Source organism: Podarcis filfolensis (assembly GCF_964270895.1).
Source record: "Podarcis filfolensis genome assembly, chromosome: 7".
In the NCBI taxonomy this organism is placed as follows: Eukaryota; Metazoa; Chordata; class Lepidosauria; order Squamata; family Lacertidae; genus Podarcis; species Podarcis filfolensis.
This window is the reverse complement of record NC_139603.1, coordinates 4644981-4668939: the sequence shown is the minus strand read 5'-3', so window position 1 is coordinate 4668939 and position 23959 is coordinate 4644981. Positions and strand designations below refer to the sequence as shown.

At 41.9% G+C, this 23959-nt stretch overlaps 2 protein-coding genes across 3 annotated transcripts in view; both read right to left on the bottom strand.

The window, feature by feature from the left end:
* LOC310767496 (protocadherin alpha-C2-like) overlaps positions 1 to 23959 on the bottom strand; it is a 191134-nt gene that overhangs the window by 145194 nt on the left and 21981 nt on the right. The window contains exon 1 of one of the 2 annotated variants that reach the window (XM_083624536.1): positions 14718 to 16859. The exons of the other annotated variant lie outside the window; for it this stretch is intronic. Within the exon in view, the coding sequence (XP_083480662.1) occupies positions 14718 to 16772 (2055 nt within the window). The 5' untranslated portion in view covers positions 16773 to 16859. Of the gene's footprint in view, positions 1 to 14717; positions 16860 to 23959 lie in introns of those variants that run through there. 2 annotated transcript variants of the gene reach the window in all.
* On the bottom strand, positions 4679 to 12020 carry LOC310767514 (protocadherin alpha-3-like). The gene is made up of 2 exons (XM_083624555.1): positions 6200 to 12020; positions 4679 to 6157 (listed from the first exon to the last, which is right to left on the bottom strand). Exon 1 carries the CDS (start codon positions 11892 to 11894, stop codon positions 9507 to 9509), a length of 2388 nt encoding a protein of 795 aa, XP_083480681.1. The 5' UTR covers positions 11895 to 12020; the 3' UTR covers positions 4679 to 6157; positions 6200 to 9506.

Below are 23959 nucleotides of genomic sequence, written 5' to 3'. Positions count from 1 at the left end.
ATTCTTATTTTACATTTTCACTCAATTTTTCTGCCTATGTTGGCTCCAAATGTGGCTTCCAATTAAAACATACACAAACATACTATTATTCTAAGGATATGTTGCGGTGTGTTTCAGAATAATCTTTGAGACTCTGGCAGTTGATGACATGTCCAGGTTCCAGGCTCTTTCTGCAGAGGGAGGGGTCAGAAGGAACTACAAGGCTGGCTAATGGTTAAGCTCCCAAGCTACAGAAACAGCACATCCAATGATCTGCAGATCTGAAGCATACTCAGTACGAAATATTTCTTCTATGTCTGTTGAATAAAATAATGCAAAACACTACAGCAACACTACAATCAATGCTAATCTCAGGCTAGTTGCATTGCCATCTAATCTTTACACAAACTGGCACCCCATAATATATATTTTTATACATATTTATAATGAAGACATCAGACATGAGAAACTGAAGTTCTATTTATAGGTTTGCATACATAATTGTCCATCCACAAAGGAGTCCTTTCATTTGTGGAAGTGTTATTGACCTAGTGGATCTGTCCTAATGGAAAAAGGGAGACCATTTTCACTTATATGGCCTCTGCTCTACAGGTCCCTGTGAATTCTAAGACCCTCCAGAACAGAGTGGAAGGCGGTGCAAATTCCTGTAGGAAAAAGAGTGAATTGGCAAAAATTGCCTCTTCCATTCGGGGAGGTCTCCAATCAGAAGCCTTCCCATTTGGAGAAGGACATTGAATGCAGCACTCCCCGCCCCCTCCACCCCCAATCGCAAAAAGAGAGTTCCTCAGCTCATCATTGCACAGATATTAGGACTGAGTGTCTTTTTTTCTTTTTTTCTTTTCCCTTACAATACCCTATAAAGGACCTCCTTTACAGGAAAAGCTACAGTGTGTTATTTCAGGATCCAACCACCCCTTTATCAAATAAGATCAGTAGAACCTGCACCCATATTTCCACAACATTCTCAGTGGAGGTGCACCAAAGATCATGAGTATGAATAAACTTAGCACTTTTTAAATGTAAAGACAAACACTGCTGTACTTACCTTAAACCTGGAAGTTAACGAGGATAACTTTTAAGAAAGAAATGGAGAGAGATATAAGACCAGTGCTTTTTTCTGGGGGAACGCAGGGGTACACACACCCCTAAACATTTTGTGAATCTAAGTTTGGCCTCATTGAGGGGCAATGTTTCATTATGAGTAGGAAAATGAGAGTACCCCTAAACTTTTTTTGGGGGGGGGAGCACTGAAGGGCCTTTTAAATTGCATAATCTATGTTGCAGCATTCCTTGACTCTGCAGTTTTATAACAAACACAGATTTTATTTTACTTACTGGGCTTTGGCCTTGATTGGATGGTTTGTCTCTGGCTTTCTGTGGTATTTTTATTTCAGAGATTAGCCTTATTCAAATTCTATACTACCCTTCATCTGAAGATCATAGAGCAGTTTACATTATAAAAACATTACATTTTTATGATGTACATTTTAGGGTTTAACTTTGAAAGAAGCCTTTTAAACTTTCTTAGAAACTTTGAGCAGAATTTTTTTATTTTTTTAACATAAAGCCCCAAAATGTTTGATAGCTCTGCTTTCCATAATAGCACATTTTGCTTCAGTGTTTTCACACCAAGAAGGTATAACAAAGAGAGAACTGCAAAGATTTTAAAGATTCCATATAACTCACCTCATCTGATGAATTTCCATTTCCTGCATCCCCATTCATTGCAAATACAGGAACATTTGGAGTGAAAACCATGAGATCACTTTTGGCACCAGCCTCCCCGCTCACACCTGCCAGGATGTGGCTGTGACGATTTGAATAAGACCAGCTGCCCACTTCACTGGCACATACCAGCGTGGTTGTGCCAGGACCATACACCATGGCCTCCTTGGCCTGGCAACGGCAACGCAGGGAGATGTATACTATGATCACCAGCAGGAACAAGCTGGACACAGAGCAGATGGCAATGATCAGGTAGACGTTGACATTTTCCACCTGGGGCTTTGGGCTCCCTCCCATCCTGACAAGGTGGGCATCAGCCTGAACTGCCTGGGTGCTTGCCACAAGTGACACACTCAGGGTGGCTGTAGCTGACAGCACTGGTTTGCCATGGTCCTTTACCAACACTAAAATATTCTGGCTGCCACCACTGCCTGCTGCTTCATCCAGGGCACGTGTGGTGCTAATCTCACCACTATAAAGCCCCACCCGCCAGGGGCCATTATTGGCTTCATGCAGCTCATAGCGCAACCATGCATTGTAACCCGAGTCAGCATCCAGGGCATGGATCTTGCCCACTGCATGTCCAGCTTTTATTGGGACGACCAACATGATGGGGGACTCTGCTGCCCTAGATACTTCAGGTGCATTGTCATTCTCGTCCACCACAAAGACCTGAATAGTCACATTGCCACACAGGGAGGGCAGCCCAGCATCCTTGGCCCTCACTTGGAACTCCAGCAGCTTCAGCTCTTCATAGTCCAAGGGTTGCAAGGCATAGACCTTCCCACTCTCTGAATGAACTGAGATGTAGCTTGTCAGTGGCCAAAGCTTCTCATCAATCCAGTAGCTGATCAGGCTGTTCTCAGCCACATCTGGGTCTGAAGCAGACACTGTGAAGATGTGAGCACCTGGTGGGTTGTTCTCTTTCACAAAGACCGTGTAGGAGGGCTGAGCAAAAGCAGGTGCATTGTCATTCACATCACCAATGGGCACCAACAAGGTGCTGCTAGCTGACAGTGATGGAATCCCTTCATCGTGAGCCATCACCACTAGCACATACTCAGCCATCTGTTCCCGATCCAGTGTTTCTTCCAACATCAGTGAGTAGTAATTCTTGAAGGTGGATACCAACTTGAAGGGAATCCCAGAAGGCCACAAGGAGCAGCTCACTTGCCCATTGGGTCCAGAGTCTCTGTCTGAGATACTAATCAAAGCCACCACAGTACCTTGTGGGGAGTCCTCAGGCACAGGCACTGACAGGGATTTCAGTGAAAGCTGAGGGATGTTGTCATTCATGTCTAGAATCTCTATTATTACTTGACAGTGTCCAGCCAAAGGAGGATTGCCTTTATCTTCTGCTACAACTTGAATTTCCCACAAATTAATGTCTTCGTAATCTATTGGTCCTATAACCTTGATTTCACCAGTGCTTTCACTTATTTGGAAGGTATGTTTAACTTTGGGAGGTACTAGGCTGCTAAAGGAATAAGTAACATCCTTAGAAATACCTTCATCCAAGTCTGTGGCATTGAGTGTTATTATGTGTGTTCCATTAACTGGATTCTCTGGTATTCTGACTTTGTAAACAGATTGGTTGAATAATGGAGCATTATCATTTACATCCAATACATTTATCACAAGCTGGACTGTTCCTGTGAGCTCTGGCTTACCACCATCTGTGGCTGTCAGTAATAAATGGTGCACAGATATGTCTTCTCTGTCTAATGGTTTCTTTAATTCTAGCCCAGCAGATTTAGTGTGGGCTTCATTTGTTACTACATTCAGCTTGAAATAATCATTTGGATTGATCTTGTAAGTTAGCAGAGCATTGCTGCCAATATCTGCATCAGAAGCACTCTCCAGTGGGAAAGGAGTATATGGCAATCTTGATTCTGCAATAATCAATGTTTGCTCTGTGACAGAGAAAATGGGGGCATTGTCATTTATGTCTGCAATCTCCACTTCCACATGGAAGACTTTCAGGGGTTTATCCACAATCACCTCCAGGTGGATGGAGCACAAAGGGCTCTTGGCACACAGCTCCTCCCTGTCTATCCGGGAATTAACAAACAAAATCCCATTCTGCAAATTTACCTTGAAATAGTCCTCGTGGCCTTGAGATTCCACCCGGAACAGCCGAGGCACCAGCTCACTCACCTCCAGCCCCAGATCCTGGGCAATGCGGCCCACAAAGGTGCCATGCTGGGATTCCTCCGGCACAGAATAATGGAGCTGGCCGCTCCCCATTTCCCAGGCTGTGTGGAGAAGAACCAGCTGCAGCAGCCTCCTCCTCACCCAGAATTCTATCCGCATAATAACCATGGAGATTTGAGATTAGGATGCTTCCAAGATGTTTGTTTCAAATGCAGCTGATCCAGGTGATCTAGGGAACACCAGGGAGTAGCATCACTGATAGAAATCTCTCTGGATCATGTAATCGTATCCAGTTGTCTCCTGTCTTTTTTCTTCAAATGCCTTTTTAAAGGTAGAGAGCTGTATTTAGAGGTTTCCAATAGGATTGTTTAGGCAATTGCGACCCCGTGTGACTGACTATGTTCAGTGCAGACAATACTGTGTTCCTTCATTTTGTCTGCTGTTTGAATGTCTGGCATGGATTACTGTTAGGGGAATAAGTTCATATATTTGTCAAACTTCATGCAAATGGAAGTCATCAAGGGTCTGCAAGAGTTCGTTCTGCCTTCATAGAGATTACATAATGTGGATTTTCCTCTTCGTTTTCAATGTTTTATAAAAGTTCTTCAAAATATAAATTTCTGAACATAATGAGTTACTAATAGTTTCCCGGGGTGGTGGTTCACATACACACAAATTTATCCATTCATTTTCTTAATGATGCATTCTGATTAGTCAGTCTTTTGAGAGAGGGGGTGAAGTCTTTCCAAGAAATGAGTTGCTTCTGACAAGTGTTTATTTGTGGTTATTATTTCCTTTGATAATGGAGACTGCTCTCCAAAACCAGTTTACACTAACACATTATATTACAAAAGCATTTAAACCACCAGTTTAGTGTAATAGTTAGTATCTTAACTGTTAGTGTGTCCAACTAGGACTTAGACAACCTGGGTTCAAATCTGTACTCAGTCATGAAGCTCTTGCTGTGTTTTTCTCTGAGTATCAAGAGTGTGAGAACATGTAAGCCACCCCAAGTATCTTGGAGGAAAATAAATATATAATCAATAAATAAATGCGCTTCAGGATAAAGTATATGTTCCAAAGTGGTCACCCATGTTATGCCTTCAGTTTTCAGCACCTCTGCTGGTGTTTGAGAATGTAACACCACAGTAAAATTGGGGGGGATTTCATTATTTTTCATTATAGGATTTACATATAGTCCCCTTCCAATATAATTTTATGCTCTCATATTTCCATCATATACAAAGAAAAAAATCACTGAAGACATTTTCAGACATTAAAATTATTCTTTTTATATTAGGTCTTTCAGTCATCATTGTATATCACTTCATTTTCTTTTATTTAAGAAATTTATAACCCACTTTTCATCATATGTCTCAAAGCAACTATTAGACTACCTTCAAATTTCATCAGTTAAAGAAAGTGTAGAGCTATAAATGCAGACCCTAAACTTGCCTATGCTGCCATTCTGTGACACACCAACTGTCATGTATAAAGACACAAGCTGGTCCATTGACATGTAGAGTTAACAAATAATTTGTTGGCTCCTGTCTGTCTCAAGAGACAATGGAATGAGATTCCAGGGGTGAAGTCACACCACTGTGTTAGCAGCACCTAAGTGACCTTCCATGGTGCGCAAACATGGGCAGTGTGTATGGAGGTCCTGGGCTGCTCAGATGACAAGATCCCCATATTCGTCTCACTGATGTGGTCCATAGCAAAGCAGAGCAATACATTCGGCACCAGCTTGGCTGCAGGAGTTGTCAAAAGGAGGCATACAAGGCACCATCCAACCTGCTTAGTGACTCCACTCTGGATTTCTGTAGGGTTTACTCCTTAGACTTTTCTTCTCCTGAATATATCCCACAAGAGACAGCAGAGATTTAGGATCAGAGATTCCTTCTTCTAGTTGGGCTACCTTTCCCAGTTGAAAGACTCATTTGCCCCGCACTTCCCTCTGCAGCATGCACAATAACAGTACTTTTCACCATTGGACCCACTGTTGGTTTCATCTACTCAGTCCATCATAGCCTGTCTTCGCATGCAGGAAAAGACCCAGACTCACTGAGGGTTTGAGACCCATCAGCTACCTTCAGCCAGTCAGTCAAATCCATTCCTGGGGTGTGGCCACTGTTGCATGCTGACAGCTTCTAGGAGCTACAGGTGAAAGCTGAGTGCAGGGTTGGGACCAAAGGTGAACAGTCTACCCCAGAAGGAGCATGTGTCCCCACCAGAGGTATTACTCTTCCCCTAACACCCCCACACACCCCACCAATCACTGGTATGTTAATTATACTTGAAAATGGGCACCACCAATCACTGGTATGTTAATTATACTTGAAAATGGGCAGACTACATGAGCTACAAGTGCTTTAACCATTGTTTACAATATTGTCTTTAATGCTACAACTTGCCCTGTGACCTTAGCATGAAGGGTAGGTAATATATTAATAATAGTAATGATGGCCACTATATGTCTACTTTATCCAAGAAAGAACTCAAATGTTTGACAATTTTTGCTTATTTTGAGAAATAGCTATAGAGATATAGGAATAGATATGTGCTATTTTCCAAATATTCTAATATTTTTGATAACGAAACTTTTGCTTTAAATTCATTTGTTTCTTAATTCCATTTGATTCCTTAATTGAACCTGAATGTGAAAAAGATCTAGGGGTCTTAGTAGACCACAAGCTTAACATGGGTCAACACTGTGATGCAACAGCAAAAAAAAAATATTAAGAAGGATATTGACAACCTGGAATGTGTGCAGAGGAGAATGTGTGCAACCAAGATGATCAAGGGTCTGGGAATCAAGCCTTATGAGGAATGGTTGAAGGAGTTGGGTATGTTTAGCCTGGAAGGAGACTGAGAGGAGCCATGATAGCCATTTTTGAATGTCTTAAGGGCTATCACATGGAAGATCAAGCAAGCTTGTTTTCTCCTGCTCTGGAGGGTAGGACCTGAAATAATGGCTTCTAGTTGCAAGAAAGGAGATTATGACCAAAAATGAGGAAGAGCTTTTTGACAGTAAGAACTGTTTGACAGTGGAACAGACGCCTTTGGTAGGTGGTGGACTCTCCTTCCTTAGAGGTTTGCAAGCAGAGGTTGGATGGTCACCTGTTATGTATGATTTAGTTGAGATTCCTGCATCACGGGGGGTTGGACTAGATGACCGTCAGGGTCCCTTCCAACTCTACAATTCTATGTTTCTATAAACTATTCTAAGATGTTTTATTAGCTTTTACTTAATTCTACTGCAGTACAAACCAGGCTTTTACAAATGATTAAAATACATGGAACCATGAATTCTCAGTTTTGTACTCTTTTCCAGTATGTTCATACAGACCACCACCTTTTGTCTAAGCAAATAAGTGAACAAAATGATAAATTTTATTTTCATATTAAAGAATCTGGAAGCCCATTGTGGCCAAAGAGTTTGAATGAGGAAAACCCAGAAAGAATGCAACTCCATCAGTTATAGCCCACACCGACTATTCTGACTGCAATCTTGATTGAAGAACTTGCTTTACCCATCACCTTGAACCACTCAAAATTCTCCATTGATGAAAACTCAGCTCTGGGCAGAACATCTGGCCTTGTTGCCTCAATGGTCATCCAAATTTGGGCAGAATAACTTCTCTAACCATTCCGTTCCCTTCTCTTTTATCACCCTTCTCTTGCATCGCCTGCATTCTGCTATCCAGAAGCCAGTCATGCTCTGACACTTCTTAGATTATGGACTGTATTAGGAGTCACTCACAGTATTTCAAGCCATTCTGCCTTGTCTCATATGACAGCTCCATTTTAAGCAGACACAAATCAATCAGATATGTGTCTACAGCTGCTGCCTCCTATCTCCCTTCCTCTTCCTGCTTTGCTATGTTTCCATGGGGACCAACTGACTGCAACCTGCTGTGAAGATTCCATAATTGACTCATCAAAATACTCTGTATAATTTCAATTTATTAAAATCATTTTCCTATACCCAGCAATTATATTTCATTCCAAGCTAGTGTTTCAGAGTTTTCCCCAGATCAAGATTTCCAAAATTCTCTCAAAAAGATGACCATTCTAATCTATCAAAGGCTTTCTTAGCACCAAGCGACATCAAAATAGTTTTGCTTTGAAAGAATATTGGACCAGATTCAACTCACTGGCCCCACTAGCAGAAGCCCACAGAAGGATGTGGAGAAGAGGGGAGATTGTTTCCACTTAACAAGCAGAAATGCTTGTATTGACAGAACAATTATTTTAACATAATATTGGATTCCTCCCAATAATTCAAATGTTGTCGAATAGGCTACTTTAATAAATTGCATTTGACCAGACTCCGTATAAGGATAAAGAAAGTTAGCAAGATTATATGCATTTAAGAAGAATAAGATCTTACAAACCATATTCACATGTTACCCAGGCACTGACAGGGAGCAGGGTCACACCACTGACCTCATTCCCAACATTGTGTACACCCTGGGTCGCACTCATTGGATGTCCACACATTGCACTATCATGGCCCATGACTTAAGAGATCATGCATTGTGCAATAGACAGCATCCCTCGGTTACGAGTAACTATAATAATTGAATGAATGTTTATGGCTTCTGAGAAAAAAGTTTCTTCAACCAGATGCTTATATTTAAATAGGTCTGCCCCAACAAATCTAGATTAAATTCTAGTTTCCAGGACACTGGCAAGTGCTGCAGCTACGTTGCTCATCTTGTCACTACTGAACTTACTGGATGCATTTGAAGTAACAGGGGCTGAGTCTCTCCCCCCCCCCCCCCGAAACCACAATTCACAAGAGGCAAAGAATAACTATATTTGGATGGGATTACAAACTCATTCCTAGAAAAGCAGTAAGTACTAATAAAATACACAAGTTAAAATTACAGGTATTTAATTCTTCACTGACCAAATTCTGCAAATGCGGAATATGTTTAAAACAAAGCAACACATTTAAATAAAGAATATATACAAAAAAATACAGGTAAGTATTTCTAGCAAGCCAGATTTATTTACTTTTAATTATCTCAAAAGATAAACCAGTGCTTTGGTCATGGAACAAATTAAGTTAGCCATAAATGTTTTTGCAACACATATCACCTTCTCTCATATAAGCCTGCCTGAACATTAAGATCTTCAGTCAGAGGCCTTCCTTTAACAACAGTTCTGAACTGCCTTCCAAACTGAGGCAGGCCAATAAAGGGCCTTTTGTGTTGTGGCACCATTCCTCTGGAACACCCTCTTCAGGAAATTTGTTTAGCACTGAATCCTGTATCTCTCCAATGACATGCAAATAACTTTTTAAATTTTAAATTTTTTGTCTAGGCCTTCCAGCATGCTACAAAGCTGGTTTTAATCTGCTGGCTTTAATTGTTTTTCAGTATGCCATTTTGTGTGGGTTGCTGATAGTTTTATTAATTTGTTATGGTTGTTTTAGCTTTTACAACAGCTATAAGCTACCTCAGGGAGTTTTTAAATCTAATCATAACATAGAAATGTTTTAAATATAAAAAAATAAAATACCAGAGACACTGACGCTTCAAACTCTTAGCCTCACTATCACAATAGTGAGGCTAATTTAATGGCTACAATTACGTATGATAAAAGTTCCCCAATGTTCCTCAGAATGTATTACTCACCTGCGCTGATGAATCACCAAGTATGTGTTCCTGTTTCTCACTGCCTTGCAGAGGAGGAATGTTGGGGCTGAAAACCATGAGGTCACTTTTGATGCCAGCTTCACCACTCACACCCGCCAGGATATGGCTATGACGATTTGAATATGACCAGCTACCCACTTCACTGGCACATACGAGGGTGGCTGTGCCAGGGCCATATATCATAGCCTCCTTTGCTTGGGACTGGCATCGCAGGACAATGTATATTATGATTGCAAGCAGAAACAAGCTGGACACTGAGCAGATGGCAATGATTAGGTAGATGTTGGCACTGCCTGCAAGAGGCTTTGGGTTCCCTCCTGTTCTTGGAAGGTGAACATCAGTACGGGTGAGCTGGGTGCTTGCCACCAGTGTCACACTTAATGTAGCAGTAGCTGACAACATTGGATTCCCATGGTCCTTCACCAAGACCAGCAGATTCTGGCTGCTACCGCTAACTTCTCCCTCATCAAGGGCACGTGTAGTGCTAATCTCTCCACTGTACTGCCCAACTCGCCATGGACCACTTGTCCCCTCATGCATTTCATACCGTAGCCATGCATTGTAGCCTGAGTCAGCATCCAGGGCTTGTATTTTCCCCACTATATGCCCAGCCATCACAGGGATCACTAGCAGAACTGGGTTTTCTTCTGCCATTCCAGACACTGCAGGTGCGTTGTCATTCTCATCGACCACAAAAACCTGAATAGTCACATTGCCACACAAGGAGGGCAGCCCAGCATCCTTGGCCCTCACTTGGAACTCCAGCAGCTTCAGCTCCTCATAGTCCAAGGGCTGCAATGCATAGACCTTCCCACTCTCTGAGTGCACCGAGATGTAGCTTGTCAGGGGCCAGAGCTTCTCATCGATCCAGTAGCTGACCAGCGCATTCTCAGCCACATCTGGATCTGAGGCAGACACAGTGAAGATGTGAGCACCAGGTGGGTTGTTCTCCTTCACAAAGACTGTGTAAGATGGCTGTGCAAAAGCGGGTGCATTGTCATTCACATCACCAATGGGCACCACCAGGCTGCTGGTGGCTGACAGCGATGGAGTCCCTTGATCTTGAGCTGTTACAAGCAGCTTGTATTCAGCCACCTGCTCCCGATCCAGAGGCTCAGACACTACCAGAGAGTAGTAATTCTTGAAGGTGGACACCAACTTGAAGGGAAGTTCTGGAGGGTGCAGGAAGCAGCTTATTTGTCCATTGGCCCCAGAATCCTGATCTGAGACACTGATCAGGGCCACCACCATTCCAGGCAGGGAATCCTCTGGCACTGGCACCAGGAGAGATTTTAATGACATCTCAGGGGCATTGTCATTGACATCTAGCACTTCCACTACAACACTGCAATATCCTGTCATTGGATTGCTCCCTTTGTCGCTAGCTTGTACCTGAATCTCATACTGGTGATTTTGCTCAAAGTCTAATTTTTCTTTTGTTCTTATTTCCCCATTAACAGAATCTAAGACAAATATATTTTTTAATTTAACAGGCACATGATTCTGAAATGAGTATGTAATCTCCTTATTGATTCCCTCATCCATATCTGTGGCATTCAATTTGACCACTAATGTCCCACTTAGAACATCCTCTGCCATTTGGACTTTATAAACTGACTGATTAAAGGCAGGTGCATTGTCATTTTCATCAAGAACAGAAATCACCAGCTGTGCTGTGCCACTGAGCTCTGGCTTCCCCCCATCAATGGCTGTGAGCAGCAAACGATGCTTAGCTCTCACCTCTCTGTCTAGAGAGGTTTTTAAAAGGAGTGCTAGTGATGGACTTTCATCGTGTTTCCTCTGAATATCTAGACTAAAGTATTCGCTGGGGCTGAGTGTATAGGTGAGGTGAGAATTTGGACCAATATCTGCATCAGAAGCTCCCACCAGAGGGAAAAATGATCCAGGCATTCTCATTTCTGAAATAAAGACATCTTGTTCTATTTGAGGAAATGTAGGAGCATTATCATTTATGTCCTTGATCTCCACCTCAATATGAAAGACCCTCAGAGGCTTATCCACAATCACCTCCAGGTGAATGGCACACAAAGGGCTTTTGCCACACAGCTCCTCCCTGTCTATTCGAGAGTTAACAAACAAAATCCCATTCTGAACATTTACCTCTAAATAGTCCCCTTGGCTTTGAGACTCCATCCGGAACATCCGAGGCACCAGCTCCTCCACCTCCAGCCCCAGATCCTGGGCAATGCGGCCCACAAAGGTGCCATGCTGGGATTCTTCAGACACTGAATAATGGAGCTGGCCGCTCCCTCTCTCCCAAGCCATGCAGATGAAAAACAGCTGCAGCAGCTGCCTTCTCACCAAGCAGCATCGGAGCAAAACAACCATAGCAATGGTAGGTCTTATTCCTGGTTTTAAAAATTAAATCCACTCTTTCGTGATGGCATTAAAGGCTGGGAATCAGTCAGTTGTTATGCTGTTGCATCCATACTGTCCTCTAATGGTCTCTGTTCTTTCTGAATTGCTGGGAGGGGCTTTGATCTTTGTATCAAAAGAGCGTTTTGATTTTCAGTGGATAGCGACATCTTGTGACAAATCAGTATTAGTGGCATACAAATGTTCCTTCCTTCTTATTTTCCCTATTTTTTTGGCTCTATAAAGTAGGATTCATTTGCATTTTGCTGATATTGTATTGTAATACCTTTTTCCTTGAAAAGTTAGTGTCTCGTAACCACATCACAGTATTTTTTTAAAGAAATAAAGCCTAGGTAGAGAATACATGTTGACTTAATTGGCCAAAATTAAATCAAAATTGTTTGGCTCCCGTAGAGTTTTGTACTGGGTTACCCACGTTGTTAGAAGTGTTCTACTCATTTTAGAAACTCTTATTTTTGTTTCTTGGCCATTTTTCCTTCAATATGTTTTCACAAGGGGCCAAAGGGGCTGTCCTCACTGGCAAGTTTATCTTGTCACCAGTCCACAGTCCGCCCGTCACCCTATACAATGAAGGCCAGCCACTGTCACAGTGCTGACAGCCTGAGAGCTAAGCAAAATCCCTCTGCCGTGTCAAGAAATAAAAAAGAAGAACAGGAAGTGTCAGAAATGATGGGTCATGATTATTGGAAGTCACAAGATAACCTATCTACATATGCCCAAGTCAATCTTGCACTGTTTCATTTGGGTCCATCTGATTATGTTTCCTTTATGCTGAGCTTTAGATTGTAAGTTCCTCGGAGCACAGACATATCCTCTTTCACTCTATAAAATACCATGCACACTGATGGTGCTATCTGAATAGTTAAGGGCAACCAATCATAAGTTTCAGTGCATACTTTATTCATGGAGCTCTAATTCAAACAGTGAAGTGGTTCGATCCAGAGAAATTAATTTCTTCCTCAATCTGTCAGCCTTTAAAGGCCTGAGGAGTTCTTTATTCTAAAGAATATTAAAAAAGAATCTTTATGAAAATAATGAGTTGTTGGGATTTTTCAGGGAAGCGGGCACGCTGACAAATTGAATAGCATATCTGGAGTCTGAAGTTGAAGAGCTCTGTTCTCTCAGGTTCATTTCGTTTACTATGATTCTATGCAACCTGCCCTCCAAGTAGCTCAGAGCAGCACGTTTCCCTGCTCATTATTTGCACAACAACCCTGTGACGTAGAATAGGCTAAGGGATAGTGATGGCCCAATTGCCGTAATGGTTTTCAACAAGGACATTGGTTAAACAAACGGATGCAGAAATGTAGCCATTTGGTCATGTAATTCCAAACTGTGCTTATCATCTGGTTTTACTTTGTCATTACAAATAAAATTAAGATACATGATGCTAATCACACATTATAAAAAGACCTTTTCTCACTTGATCTGAGCCCAAATTATTCCTGTTTTCCCTGAAAGCCCACCATTACTGTAATTCCACCTTATTTTTAAGAATGGGTAACAAAAAAACGATGCTCTTGCAAAAACTACCTTTGCAAATATTTTCAGGATTACTTTCTCCTATCTTGTTCTTATCACACTGGAATCTTGAAGCCCAGGTAGTAATACATATGGTTGTGTCACCTCTTATCATACAGATTAGGCTGAATGATAATGAATGGGCCTAGGCTACCTTGTGCAATTTGTGGCTGAATGGACATCTGAAGCCACTTCTAAGATTGTTGCTGCTATGTCATCATCATGATCCTACCCAAGAGTAGGTCCCGCCAAATAGTTTTTCATTTTAAAAAGTGTCAATAATGACTAATTGTTAATGCAGGATAGGTAAAGGTAAAGGGACCCCTGACCATTAGGTCCAGTCATGGCCGACTCTGGGGTTGCAGCACTCATCTCGCTTTATTGGCCGAGGGAGCCGGAGTACAGCTTCCGGGTCATGTGGCCAGCATGACTAAGCCACTTCTGGTGAACCAGAGCAGCGCACGGAAATGCCATTTACCTTCCCGCTGGAGCACTACCTATTTATCTACTTGCACTTTGACGTGCTTTCGAACTGCTAGGTTGGCAGGAGCAGGACCGAGCAACGGGAGCTCACCCCGTCATGGGGATCTGAACCGCCGACCTTCTGATCGGCAAGTCCTAGGCTCTGTGGTTTAACCCACAGTGCCACCATTGAAAACTTGACCAGAGTTCACAGAAAAGTCAGGGATTTCCACAGTGATAGCGATTTGAAAGGAACCAATGCGTTGAAACACATGCATGTCAGAGCTTCCTCGAGACTAGGGTACATCATAGGACACAGGCATCTAGCCAAGCTTCCTACACCCTTTCCTGCAAAGCTACATCACAATTAAAGAGATTTAAGCCTACATATCCAAAATACCTTCTCCTCAGGGAAAGATTCAAACAGCAAAGGACGTCAACTAGACAGATCCCTTCACTTCTCAAAGTAAGGGAAGAGTGAATTCCCCACACCTCCTACTGCGCTGTAATATTCTTACAAATATTGTAAGTATGAAATGAATTTTATACTTTTTTATACATTTTATACATTTTTTATTGTAAGCAAAATTGTACCTGTCTTGAGCCTGGGTGGAAGGATAGGCAAGAAATTCGATTAAGAAAGAGAACAGATAAATATATAGAAGTGCACAGAGCAATCAAGCCCCATTGTCTCTTTATATGGTGTCCTATAGTATAATGCCATGCATTGAAACAAGAAAGGAATACAAGAGCATCAGTTACAAAGATTCTTAAGGCTTCAATGTGACTCACCTCTCCAGATAAATTTGGAACAAGCTCCTTTGCATTTCCTACTCCTGTGTTCACAGCAAAGACAGGAATATTGGGACTGAAAACCATGAGGTCATTCTTGATACCAGCTTCCCCAGCCACACATCCCAGGTTGCGACTATGACGTTGTGAATATGACCAGCTACCCACTTCACTGGCGCACACTAGTGTGGCTGTGCCAGGACCATACCTGGAACTGTCCTCGAGCTGAGACTGGCATCGCAGAGCCACATACACAACGATGGCAAGCAGGAACAAGCTGGACACTGAGCAGATGGCAATGATCAGGTAAATGTTTGTAGTGTCCACCAGAGGCTTGAGGCTCCCTCCCATTCTGGAGAGGTGGGCATCAGCTTGAGCAGCCTGGGTGCTTGCCACCAGGGAAATGCTCAACGTAGCTGTGGTTGACCGTACAGGCTTCCCATGGTCCTTCACCAGCACCAAGAGAATCATGCTACTGCCTACCCCCTCTGTCTCATCCAGCGCATGTGTAGTACTAATCTCACCACTGTACAGCCCCACACGCCAGGAGCTACTACTTCCTTCATGCAGCTCATAGTGCAACCAGGCATTGTAGCCTGAGTCAGCATCCAGGGCATGGATCTTGCCCACCATGTGTCCTGCAGTAACAGGAACTACCAGCAGGATGGGGGCCTCTGCTGCCTTGGAAACTTCAGGTGCATTATCATTCTCATCCACCACAAAGACTTGCACTGTCACATTGCCACACAGGGAGGGCAGCCCAGCATCCTTGGCCCTCACTTGGAACTCCAGCAGCTTCACCTCCTCATAGTCCAAGGGCTGTAAAGCATAGAGCTTCCCACTTTCTGAGTGCACTGAGATGTAACTCGACAGGGGCCAGAGCTTGTCATCCAGCCAGTAGCTAACCAAGGCGTTTTCAGCCACATCTGAGTCTGAGGCAGACACCGTGAAGATGTGAGCACCTGGTGGGTTGTTCTCCTTCACAAAGACAGTATAGGAGGGCTGAGGAAAAGCAGGTGCATTGTCATTCACATCACCGATGGGCACCACAAGGCTGCTGCTAGCTGACAATGATGGAGTCCCTTGGTCTTGGGCTGTCACCACCAGCCTGTATTCAGCCACCTCTTCACGGTCCAGGGATTCAGCCAGCACCAGTGAGTAGTAATTCTTAAAGGTGGATATCAGCCTGAAGGGAAGTCCATGTGGCCACAGGGAGCAACTAACTTGAGCATTGATGCCTGCATCACTGTCCGATATACTCATCAGGGCCACCACTGTCCCCAGTGGGGAGTCCTCAGGCACTGGCACAGACATGGATGTCACAGACAGTTCTGGAGCATTGTCATTCACATCCAAAACCTGGATCAGAACTTTGCAGTGTCCGACCAAAGAGTAGGACCCTTGATCAGCAGCTTCCACTTGCAATTCAAATAAGTTAATATCTTCAAAGTCTATCTTTCCTTTGGTTTTGATTTCACCTGTGTTGGAATCTATGGAAAAAACCTGCCTTAAATGGGGAGGCATCATATTGCTAAACGAATACAGTATTTCTTTATTTGTTCCTTCATCCAAGTCATAAGCAGTCAAAGTAATGACTGATGTTCCCTCTGTGATGTTTTCCAGCAGATGCACCTCATACACAGACTGGTTAAACATTGGTACATTATCATTTACATCTAGTACAGTTATCTTCAGCTGCACTGAACCAGTTAGCTCTGGTTGTCCCCCATCAGTGGCAGTAAGCAATAAATGATGTACAGAGATTTTTTCTCGATCCAGGGCATTGTATAGCACGAGTGCTAAAGATTTACTGAGATCTCCATGCTTTTCTTCACGTAGCTGAAAATGATCATTTGGACTAAGGATGTAGGTAAGCAGACCATTTGAACCAATATCAGCATCTGAAGCTCCCTCTAGTGGAAAATAGGAGCCCAGCAGCCTAGATTCCAAAATAAATAGTTGGTGTTCATTTACTGGGAAAATGGGGGCATTGTCATTTATGTCCCTGATCTCCACCTCTGCATGGAAGATCCTGAGAGGCTTGTCCACAATCATCTCTAGATGAATGATGCAAATGGGACTCTGAGCACACAGCTGCTCCCTGTCAATTCGGGAATTCACAAACAAAACACCATTCTGTACATTTACCTCAAAATAGTCCTCCTGTCCTTTGGAAACCATCCGGAACATCCGAGGCACCAGCTCCTCCACCTCCAGCCCCAGGTCCTGGGCGATGCGGCCCACAAAGGTGCCATGCTGGGATTCCTCCGGCACAGAATAATGGAGCTGGCCGCTCCCCACCATCCAGGCTGCATGAAGCACCATCAGCTGCAGCAGCTGCCTTCTCTCCGTCTCCATTGAGCTGTGGTTTCTTAGAATGATGGCCAGAATGTGAGGTTTCCTGATGCTATGAATTCATCCTTTGGTTAATGAAAATTCCGCTTGAAAAGGTGGGATCTGCTTTGTCTGTTATATTTTGATGGTATCTGGGGTTTTCCTCCGGATTCTTGCATCAAATGATTTGCTTTCCATCTGAGGGCAGGGCAGCAAATCCCCTTAGGTTTCCTGAAGAGATTTTGTAGGCAAGAGTGACACCGTGTGTCTGAATTCGCAAGCACAGTGGTTTAGCAGGGCTTCCAAAATTGTTTTTCCTGGTTTACAGACTCTTCTGATATTTTAATTATTAAATAATTTTTAATCAACCTCATTATTTTGTTAATAGATTATACAGTGTTTATCTTCCCAGATTATTCACCAGGGCAGGGCAGTCTAAATATGTAACACCAATTCCAGCATGACTGTATCCACTACTAATTACCAGTAGTTTCCAGGCTCAATTCAAAATGCTGGTTTTGATCTATAAATTCTTATGTGACTCAGCACCCCAATACCTAAAGGACCATCAATCCCCACATGAACTGATCCAAACCCTGTGATCATCCTCTGAGGCCCTTCTTCATATGCCCCCCCCACAGGAGGTCTGAAGTGTAGCAACACGAGAACAGGCCTTTTCTGTGGTGGCTCCCCATTTATGAAATGTTCTCCCTAGGGATACTTGCCTGGTGCTCTCTTCATTTTTAGGTGCCAGGCGAAAACTTTCCTTTTTATCTGGACTTTGGGCCCTTAATTTGTAGGGTTTCCAGTGCATGAGGCCCCTCCTAGTGTAAGACCTGTCTTTTATTGGTATAGATGTGTTGGTTAGGGTTTTTTATTGGCTGTGTTTGTTGTAATTGGTTTTGGTGTTTATATTTGTTTTTGCTTATAGTCACTTTTGTGAGGAAAGTGACTAATGATGATGATGATGGCATAAAGCCAGTGTGGTGCAGTGGTTAGAGTGTCAGACAAGAAGCTGGGAGACCAAGGTTCAAATCCCCAGTCAGCCATGATCCCGGCCTTGGACCAGTCACCAACTTTCAGCTCAACCAACTTCACAGTGTTGTTGTGAGGATAATATGGAAAGGGGCAGAGCAAGGTGTGCCACCTTGAACTCCTTGGTGAGATATTTTATTTTTTTTTTTAATAGTATTTTTTATTGCGTTTCTTTCCAAATTTTGTACATTGCAAGCAAATGAGGAGTTTACAAGAAACCATTTTTTTTTTTTTTTTTTTTTTTATAACAAACCAATAAAAATCAAAACAAAAATAAATCCCAACTTGGACTTCCCCACCCCTTCCGATTCTGCGTTCTTTATATTAACCTTGTCAGCAATTTATTACCTTATGTCCTACCTTATTGTAACTTTTACATGTTATGTATCTAAATTCAATATATTATATCACAATTTTTATACCTTTAAAATAAACGTAACATGTTCAATTCATATTATCTCCTTTTCTCTTTTATCACTTGGTTTACTATTTACTTAATCATGATTGCTAAAGCGTATCCTTTCCAAATCATGCACAATCTTAAGATTCATACAGTTTATAATACTTTTGCAAGTAGTCTTTAAACTTTTTCCAGTCCGCCTCAATTGTTTCTACATCCAAATCTCGGATTCTGCCGGTCAGTTCAGCTATCTCCATGTAGTCCATCAACTGCGTCTGCCATTCCTCCAGCGTGGGTAAATCTTGTGTCTTCCAGTTCTTTGCAATGAGTATTCTTGCTGCTGTACTAGCATACATAAACAAAGCTCTGTCCTTCTTTAACACTTTCTGGTCCACCATGCCCAACAGGAAGGCCTCTGGTTTCTTGGGAAAGGTATACCTAAATACCTTTTTCAACTCATTATAAATCATTTCCCAGAAAGCCTTAACCTTTGGGCATGTCCACCAGAGGTGAAAGAAAGTCCCCTCTGCTTCCTTACACTTCCAACATTTATTGTCAGACAGGTGATGTATCTTAGCTAACTTGACTGGGGTCATGTACCACCGGTATATCATTTTCATAATGTTTTCCTTCAAGGCAGTACTTGCCGTGAATTTCATTCCGGTGTTCCATAACCTTTCCCAGTCTTCAAACATAATGTTGTGTCCAACATCCTGTGCCCATTTAATCATAGCAGATTTAACTGTCTCATCCTGTAAATTCCACATAAGCAGCAAGTTATACATTCTAGATAACAGCTTTGTCTTTGGTTCTAACAATTCTGTCTCTAGTTTCGACTTTTCCACCTGGAAACCAACTTTTTTATCCATTTTGAAAACCTCTTGAATTTGAGCATAATGTAGCCAATCTCGCACCTTATTTTTTAGTTTATCCTGGCTCTGCAACTTCCAATTGTCTCCAATTTTTTCAGTTAGTTCCCAATATTTCGGCCAGTAGGCCTCCATATTGGGTCTTTTTCGGGCCTTGGCCTCCACTGGTGATAACCACCTCGGAGTTTTACTCTCTAGTAAGTCTTTATATTTCATCCAGACTGCAAAAATTGCTTTTCTGACAATGTGGCTTTTAAACAATTTATGTGCTTTAACCTTGTCGTACCATAAGTATGCGTGCCAACCAAAAGCATTATTAAAACCTTCCAGATCTAGGACATCAGTGTTTTCCAACAAGAACCAATCTTTCAACCAGCAGAAGGCTGCAGCTTCATAGTACAACCTCAGGTCCGGCAGGGCAAACCCCCCTCTTTCTTTTGAATCTGTTAATATTTTGAACTTTATTCGGGGCTTTTTGCCCTGCCAGATAAATCTAGATATATCCTTCTGCCATTTTCCAAAGCAATCCACTCTGTCCACGATCTGTAAGGTTTGAAACAAAAATAACATTTTCGGCAACACATTCATTTTTATAGCTGCGATTCTTCCCAACAAGGAAAGTTTCAATCTTGACCAAATTTCTAAATCCTTTTTAACTTCCAACCAACATTTCTCATAATTATCCTTAAATAAATTCAAATTTTTGGAGGACAAATAGATCCCAAGGTATTTCACTTTTTTAACCACATTCAGCTCTGTTTCTCTCTGAAACCCCTCTATTTCTGTAATTGTTAAATTTTTGGTCAGAACCTTAGTTTTTTGTTTATTCAACCTAAATCCCGCCACCCGACCAAATTCAGATATAAGTTCAAGAACTTTTTTTGTACTGGATTCTGGCTCCTGCAGTGTCAAAACTAGGTCATCTGCAAAAGCTTTCAGTTTATATTGTTTCACTCCGACCTCTATCCCTTGTACCAACCGGTCCTCTCTGATCATATTCAGTAGCACCTCCAGGACTGAAATAAATAACAGAGGGGATAGAGGGCACCCTTGTCGTGTCCCTTTTTCAATTTTAAATTCCTCCGTCACCACATTGTTCACTATTAATTTAGCTTTTTGTTCTGAATAGATTGCATGTAATCCATTCTCAAACCCCCGTCCTACTCCCATCCCTTCCAAGTTCTTCTTCATAAACATCCAAGATATGTTGTCAAAAGCTTTCTCCGCATCAATAAAAATTAACACCGCCCTTGTGTTCCTGTTAGTCTGCAAAAGTTCTAAAATGTCAATGATGTTTCTAGTGTTCTCATATAAATGTCTACCAGGGAGAAAGCCTGCTTGGTCTTTATGAATTACTTCATTTAAAACTTTTTTAAGTCTATTTGCCAAAATGTCTGCAAATATTTTGTAATCCACATTTAGGAGTGAGATAGGACGGTAGTTTTTAAGCTGAGTCTTTTCAGATTCTGACTTAGGTATCAATGTGATGAAGGCTTCTTTCCACGTTTCTGGTGCCCTCTTCCCATCCATGATCTGGTTGCATACCTCCAACAAAGGTTGTATCAAATAATCCTTCAGAACCTTATAATATTTGGAGGTAAGCCCATCCGGGCCTGGAGATTTGCCTAGTTGCATGTTCTGAATGGCACCTTCAATTTCCTGTGAGGTTATTGTAGAGTTCAAGATTGATCTTTTATCTTGAGTTATTTTTGATAGTCCATTTATCTTTAAAAATTGATCTATCTCTGATTCTTTCTGGGGCCCCTGTGCATACAGTTCTTTGAAGTATCTGTGGAAACACTTCCTAATTTCTTCTGGTTTCTGTACTATCCTTCCATCAATCTCTAGATTTGTTATCGTATTTAGCTTTTGTCTTTTTTTCAGCTGCCAAGCTAGCAGCTTTCCACATTTATTTGCTGATTCAAAGGATCTTTGCTTCATCTGTTTTATTTTCCATTCAATCTCCTGATTGATCAATTTTGAGTATTCTGCTTGGTGGAATTTAATTTCTCTCAGCACCTCCTTGGACTTTGGTTTGGTTCTCAGTTTTTTCTCTCCTTGGTGTATTTTCTCCAGTATTTTGTCCTTCTTTCCTTTCCAGAGTTTTTTCTTAATTATATTCTGTTGTATCAGAAACCCTCTCATAACAGCTTTGCTTGCATCCCAAATCGTTCTTTTTTCAACTGTAGTATTCAGATTTATCTCAAAATAATCCTTTAATGTTTTTTGGGCCTTTTTCACAATCTCTTGATCTCTTAGTAGTGTGTCATTCATTCTCCATCTGAAGGAACCGGGTTGAGTTAATCTAAGTTCTATTTTCAAGGCGTTGTGGTCGGAGCATGTTTTTGGGCAGATTTCCACCTTTTTAGTCTTAGGTGCCAGCCCCCTGGAAGTCCAGATTTGGTCGATCCTTGACCAGGACAGGTGGGCCTCAGAGAAAAAAGTTCCTTCTTTACCTAGGGGGTTCTTTGTCCTCCATATGTCGATCAAATCCAGATTGTCAGTCAATTCGAAAAAAGTTTTAGGCAGTCTGCCGTCTGATGTTAAGTTCTGGTTGTAAGACTTATCCATATGTGTAGACACCACTCCATTCATATCTCCCATCATTATGATGTTAGCATAATCCAGATAGTCCAGCAGCGTCTCATGCAGCTTCTTGAAAAATTCTAATTTCCCGTCATTTGGGGCATAAATTCCTAATATCAATATTTTTTCTCCTTGGGTTTGAATTTCAATTGCCAAAATTCTTCCTTGTTCATCCTTAAATAAAAATTTAGGTGTCAGGCTCTCCTTGGCATAAATCACCACTCCTCTTTTCTTTACTTTGTCAGACGAAATAAATTCTTGGCCTAGTCTTTTATTAACCAAAACCTTCCTGTGGAGCCTGGTCACATGGGTTTCTTGTAAGCAAATAATGTCCAATTGTTCTTTCTTCAATATGTGAAATAACCTCCTTCTTTTCTCCGGGGAATTTCCGCCATTTATATTCCAACTGAGTAGCCGCAGAGACATCCTGAACTATTCTGCCACACCTAGAGCGGTGTGTCTTCTTTCTCCTCTGGTTCCGAAGGTGCAGGTGTTGCTCCACCTGGGTTGAGTATAGGCCAATTAGCTGCTGCTTCTTTTTGGAGATCTTCTCCGTGGTCGTGCAGGAACTTTTGTAGGTCCTCTGGTGATCTTATTTTAACCTTCTTCTGTTTGTAAGTAAATGATAGCCCTTGTGGGAACTCCCACCTATAAGGAATTGTGTTGAGTCTCAGCAACTTAGCCAATTCTGAATAGGTGGCTCTCAAGTCCAATAACTGTTTAGGAATATCTCGGTAAATTTCCACCCTTTTCTCTTGTATCACAATTGAGTTTTTGAAATGTAGGCCTAGTATTTTGTCTCTCTCTTCCCTTGATCTCAAAGCTATTAAGCAGTCTCTGGACCTGTCTTTTCTTACTAATCTTCCCAACCGAAAAGCCGATACAATTTTGAAATCACTTTCTTCTTTTAAGTCCCAGAACTTTGTAAACTCTGTTGTCAAAAGTCCAATCAGATCTTCTTGTTCAATTTCTGGGACTGCCCTTAGCCTGAGGTTGGTCTCGCGATTTTTCAATTCCACCAACGAGAGATAGGTTTGTTGGTCCCCTATCTGTTTATGGAGAGGCTTGACTTCCGCTTTAACTTCCTCGACTTCTTTTTTAGCTGATGTTGCAATTTGAGCGGCTTCCCCTGCCAGTTTACGATTCTCTTCTGTTGCTCCTTGCAATTTTTCAATTGCTAGGTTATGTTGGGAAACCTGATCTGTCAATTTCTGGATCGAGGATGTTGCTTGATCAATTTTTATTGATTGGTTATCAATTTTTTGATTTATTGCTGACAATTGTTCCAAAACTTGTTTCAGTATTCCCTCAGCTCCTCCTGCTGCCATATCTTCCTCTTCAGATCTTTCAGGCTTTTCGGTTTCTACTTTTTGTGTCGCAAGCACAGCTGGAACTGATAATCTACGTCCCTGAGTTAAAGTTGTTTGCAAAAGCTGTGCTTGCTTTTTTGCTTTCTCTTTCTCCTTAGCTTCTTTAGCTTTGGCTGCTCTTGTCTTTCCTGTGCCACTCATCAGTCAATGTTCAAGGTCAAATGTTGTAGTCCCATGGGAAAGGCAAGCCCAAAATTAAAAACAGTCTATTGAGAGAAGATAAACAGAAAAACTTTTCCCAGGCCTCTATATTCCCAATGTCCTCTAGGGGGAGTGCCACCAAAGTTTTAGTAAGAAGAAGATAACTTTTCCGCCATTAAAGTCCCTTTGTTCCAACTTTAAAAACAATTTTAAAGGCAAATTAGTTCCAGCACACTAAGAAAAAAGTCCTGCAGGGCACTTTTAAACATGTAACAAAGTTCCAGCAAGGTGCCTGCAATTGTATCCACTTCAGCTAAGTAAGCTCAAAATTACACTCTCCAGTTACAAAAGTATCTGGAAGTTTGCAACAGTTCCGCAGTTTAAACAACTTTACCCGGCCACCCGGGAATTTGGGGTTAGAATCTTCCCTTGCCCCTTGGGGGACCGCTCCAGGTCAAATTTATGCTGTATTTATTCTTTAAAAGGAAAATTCAAGTGTGCACGAAA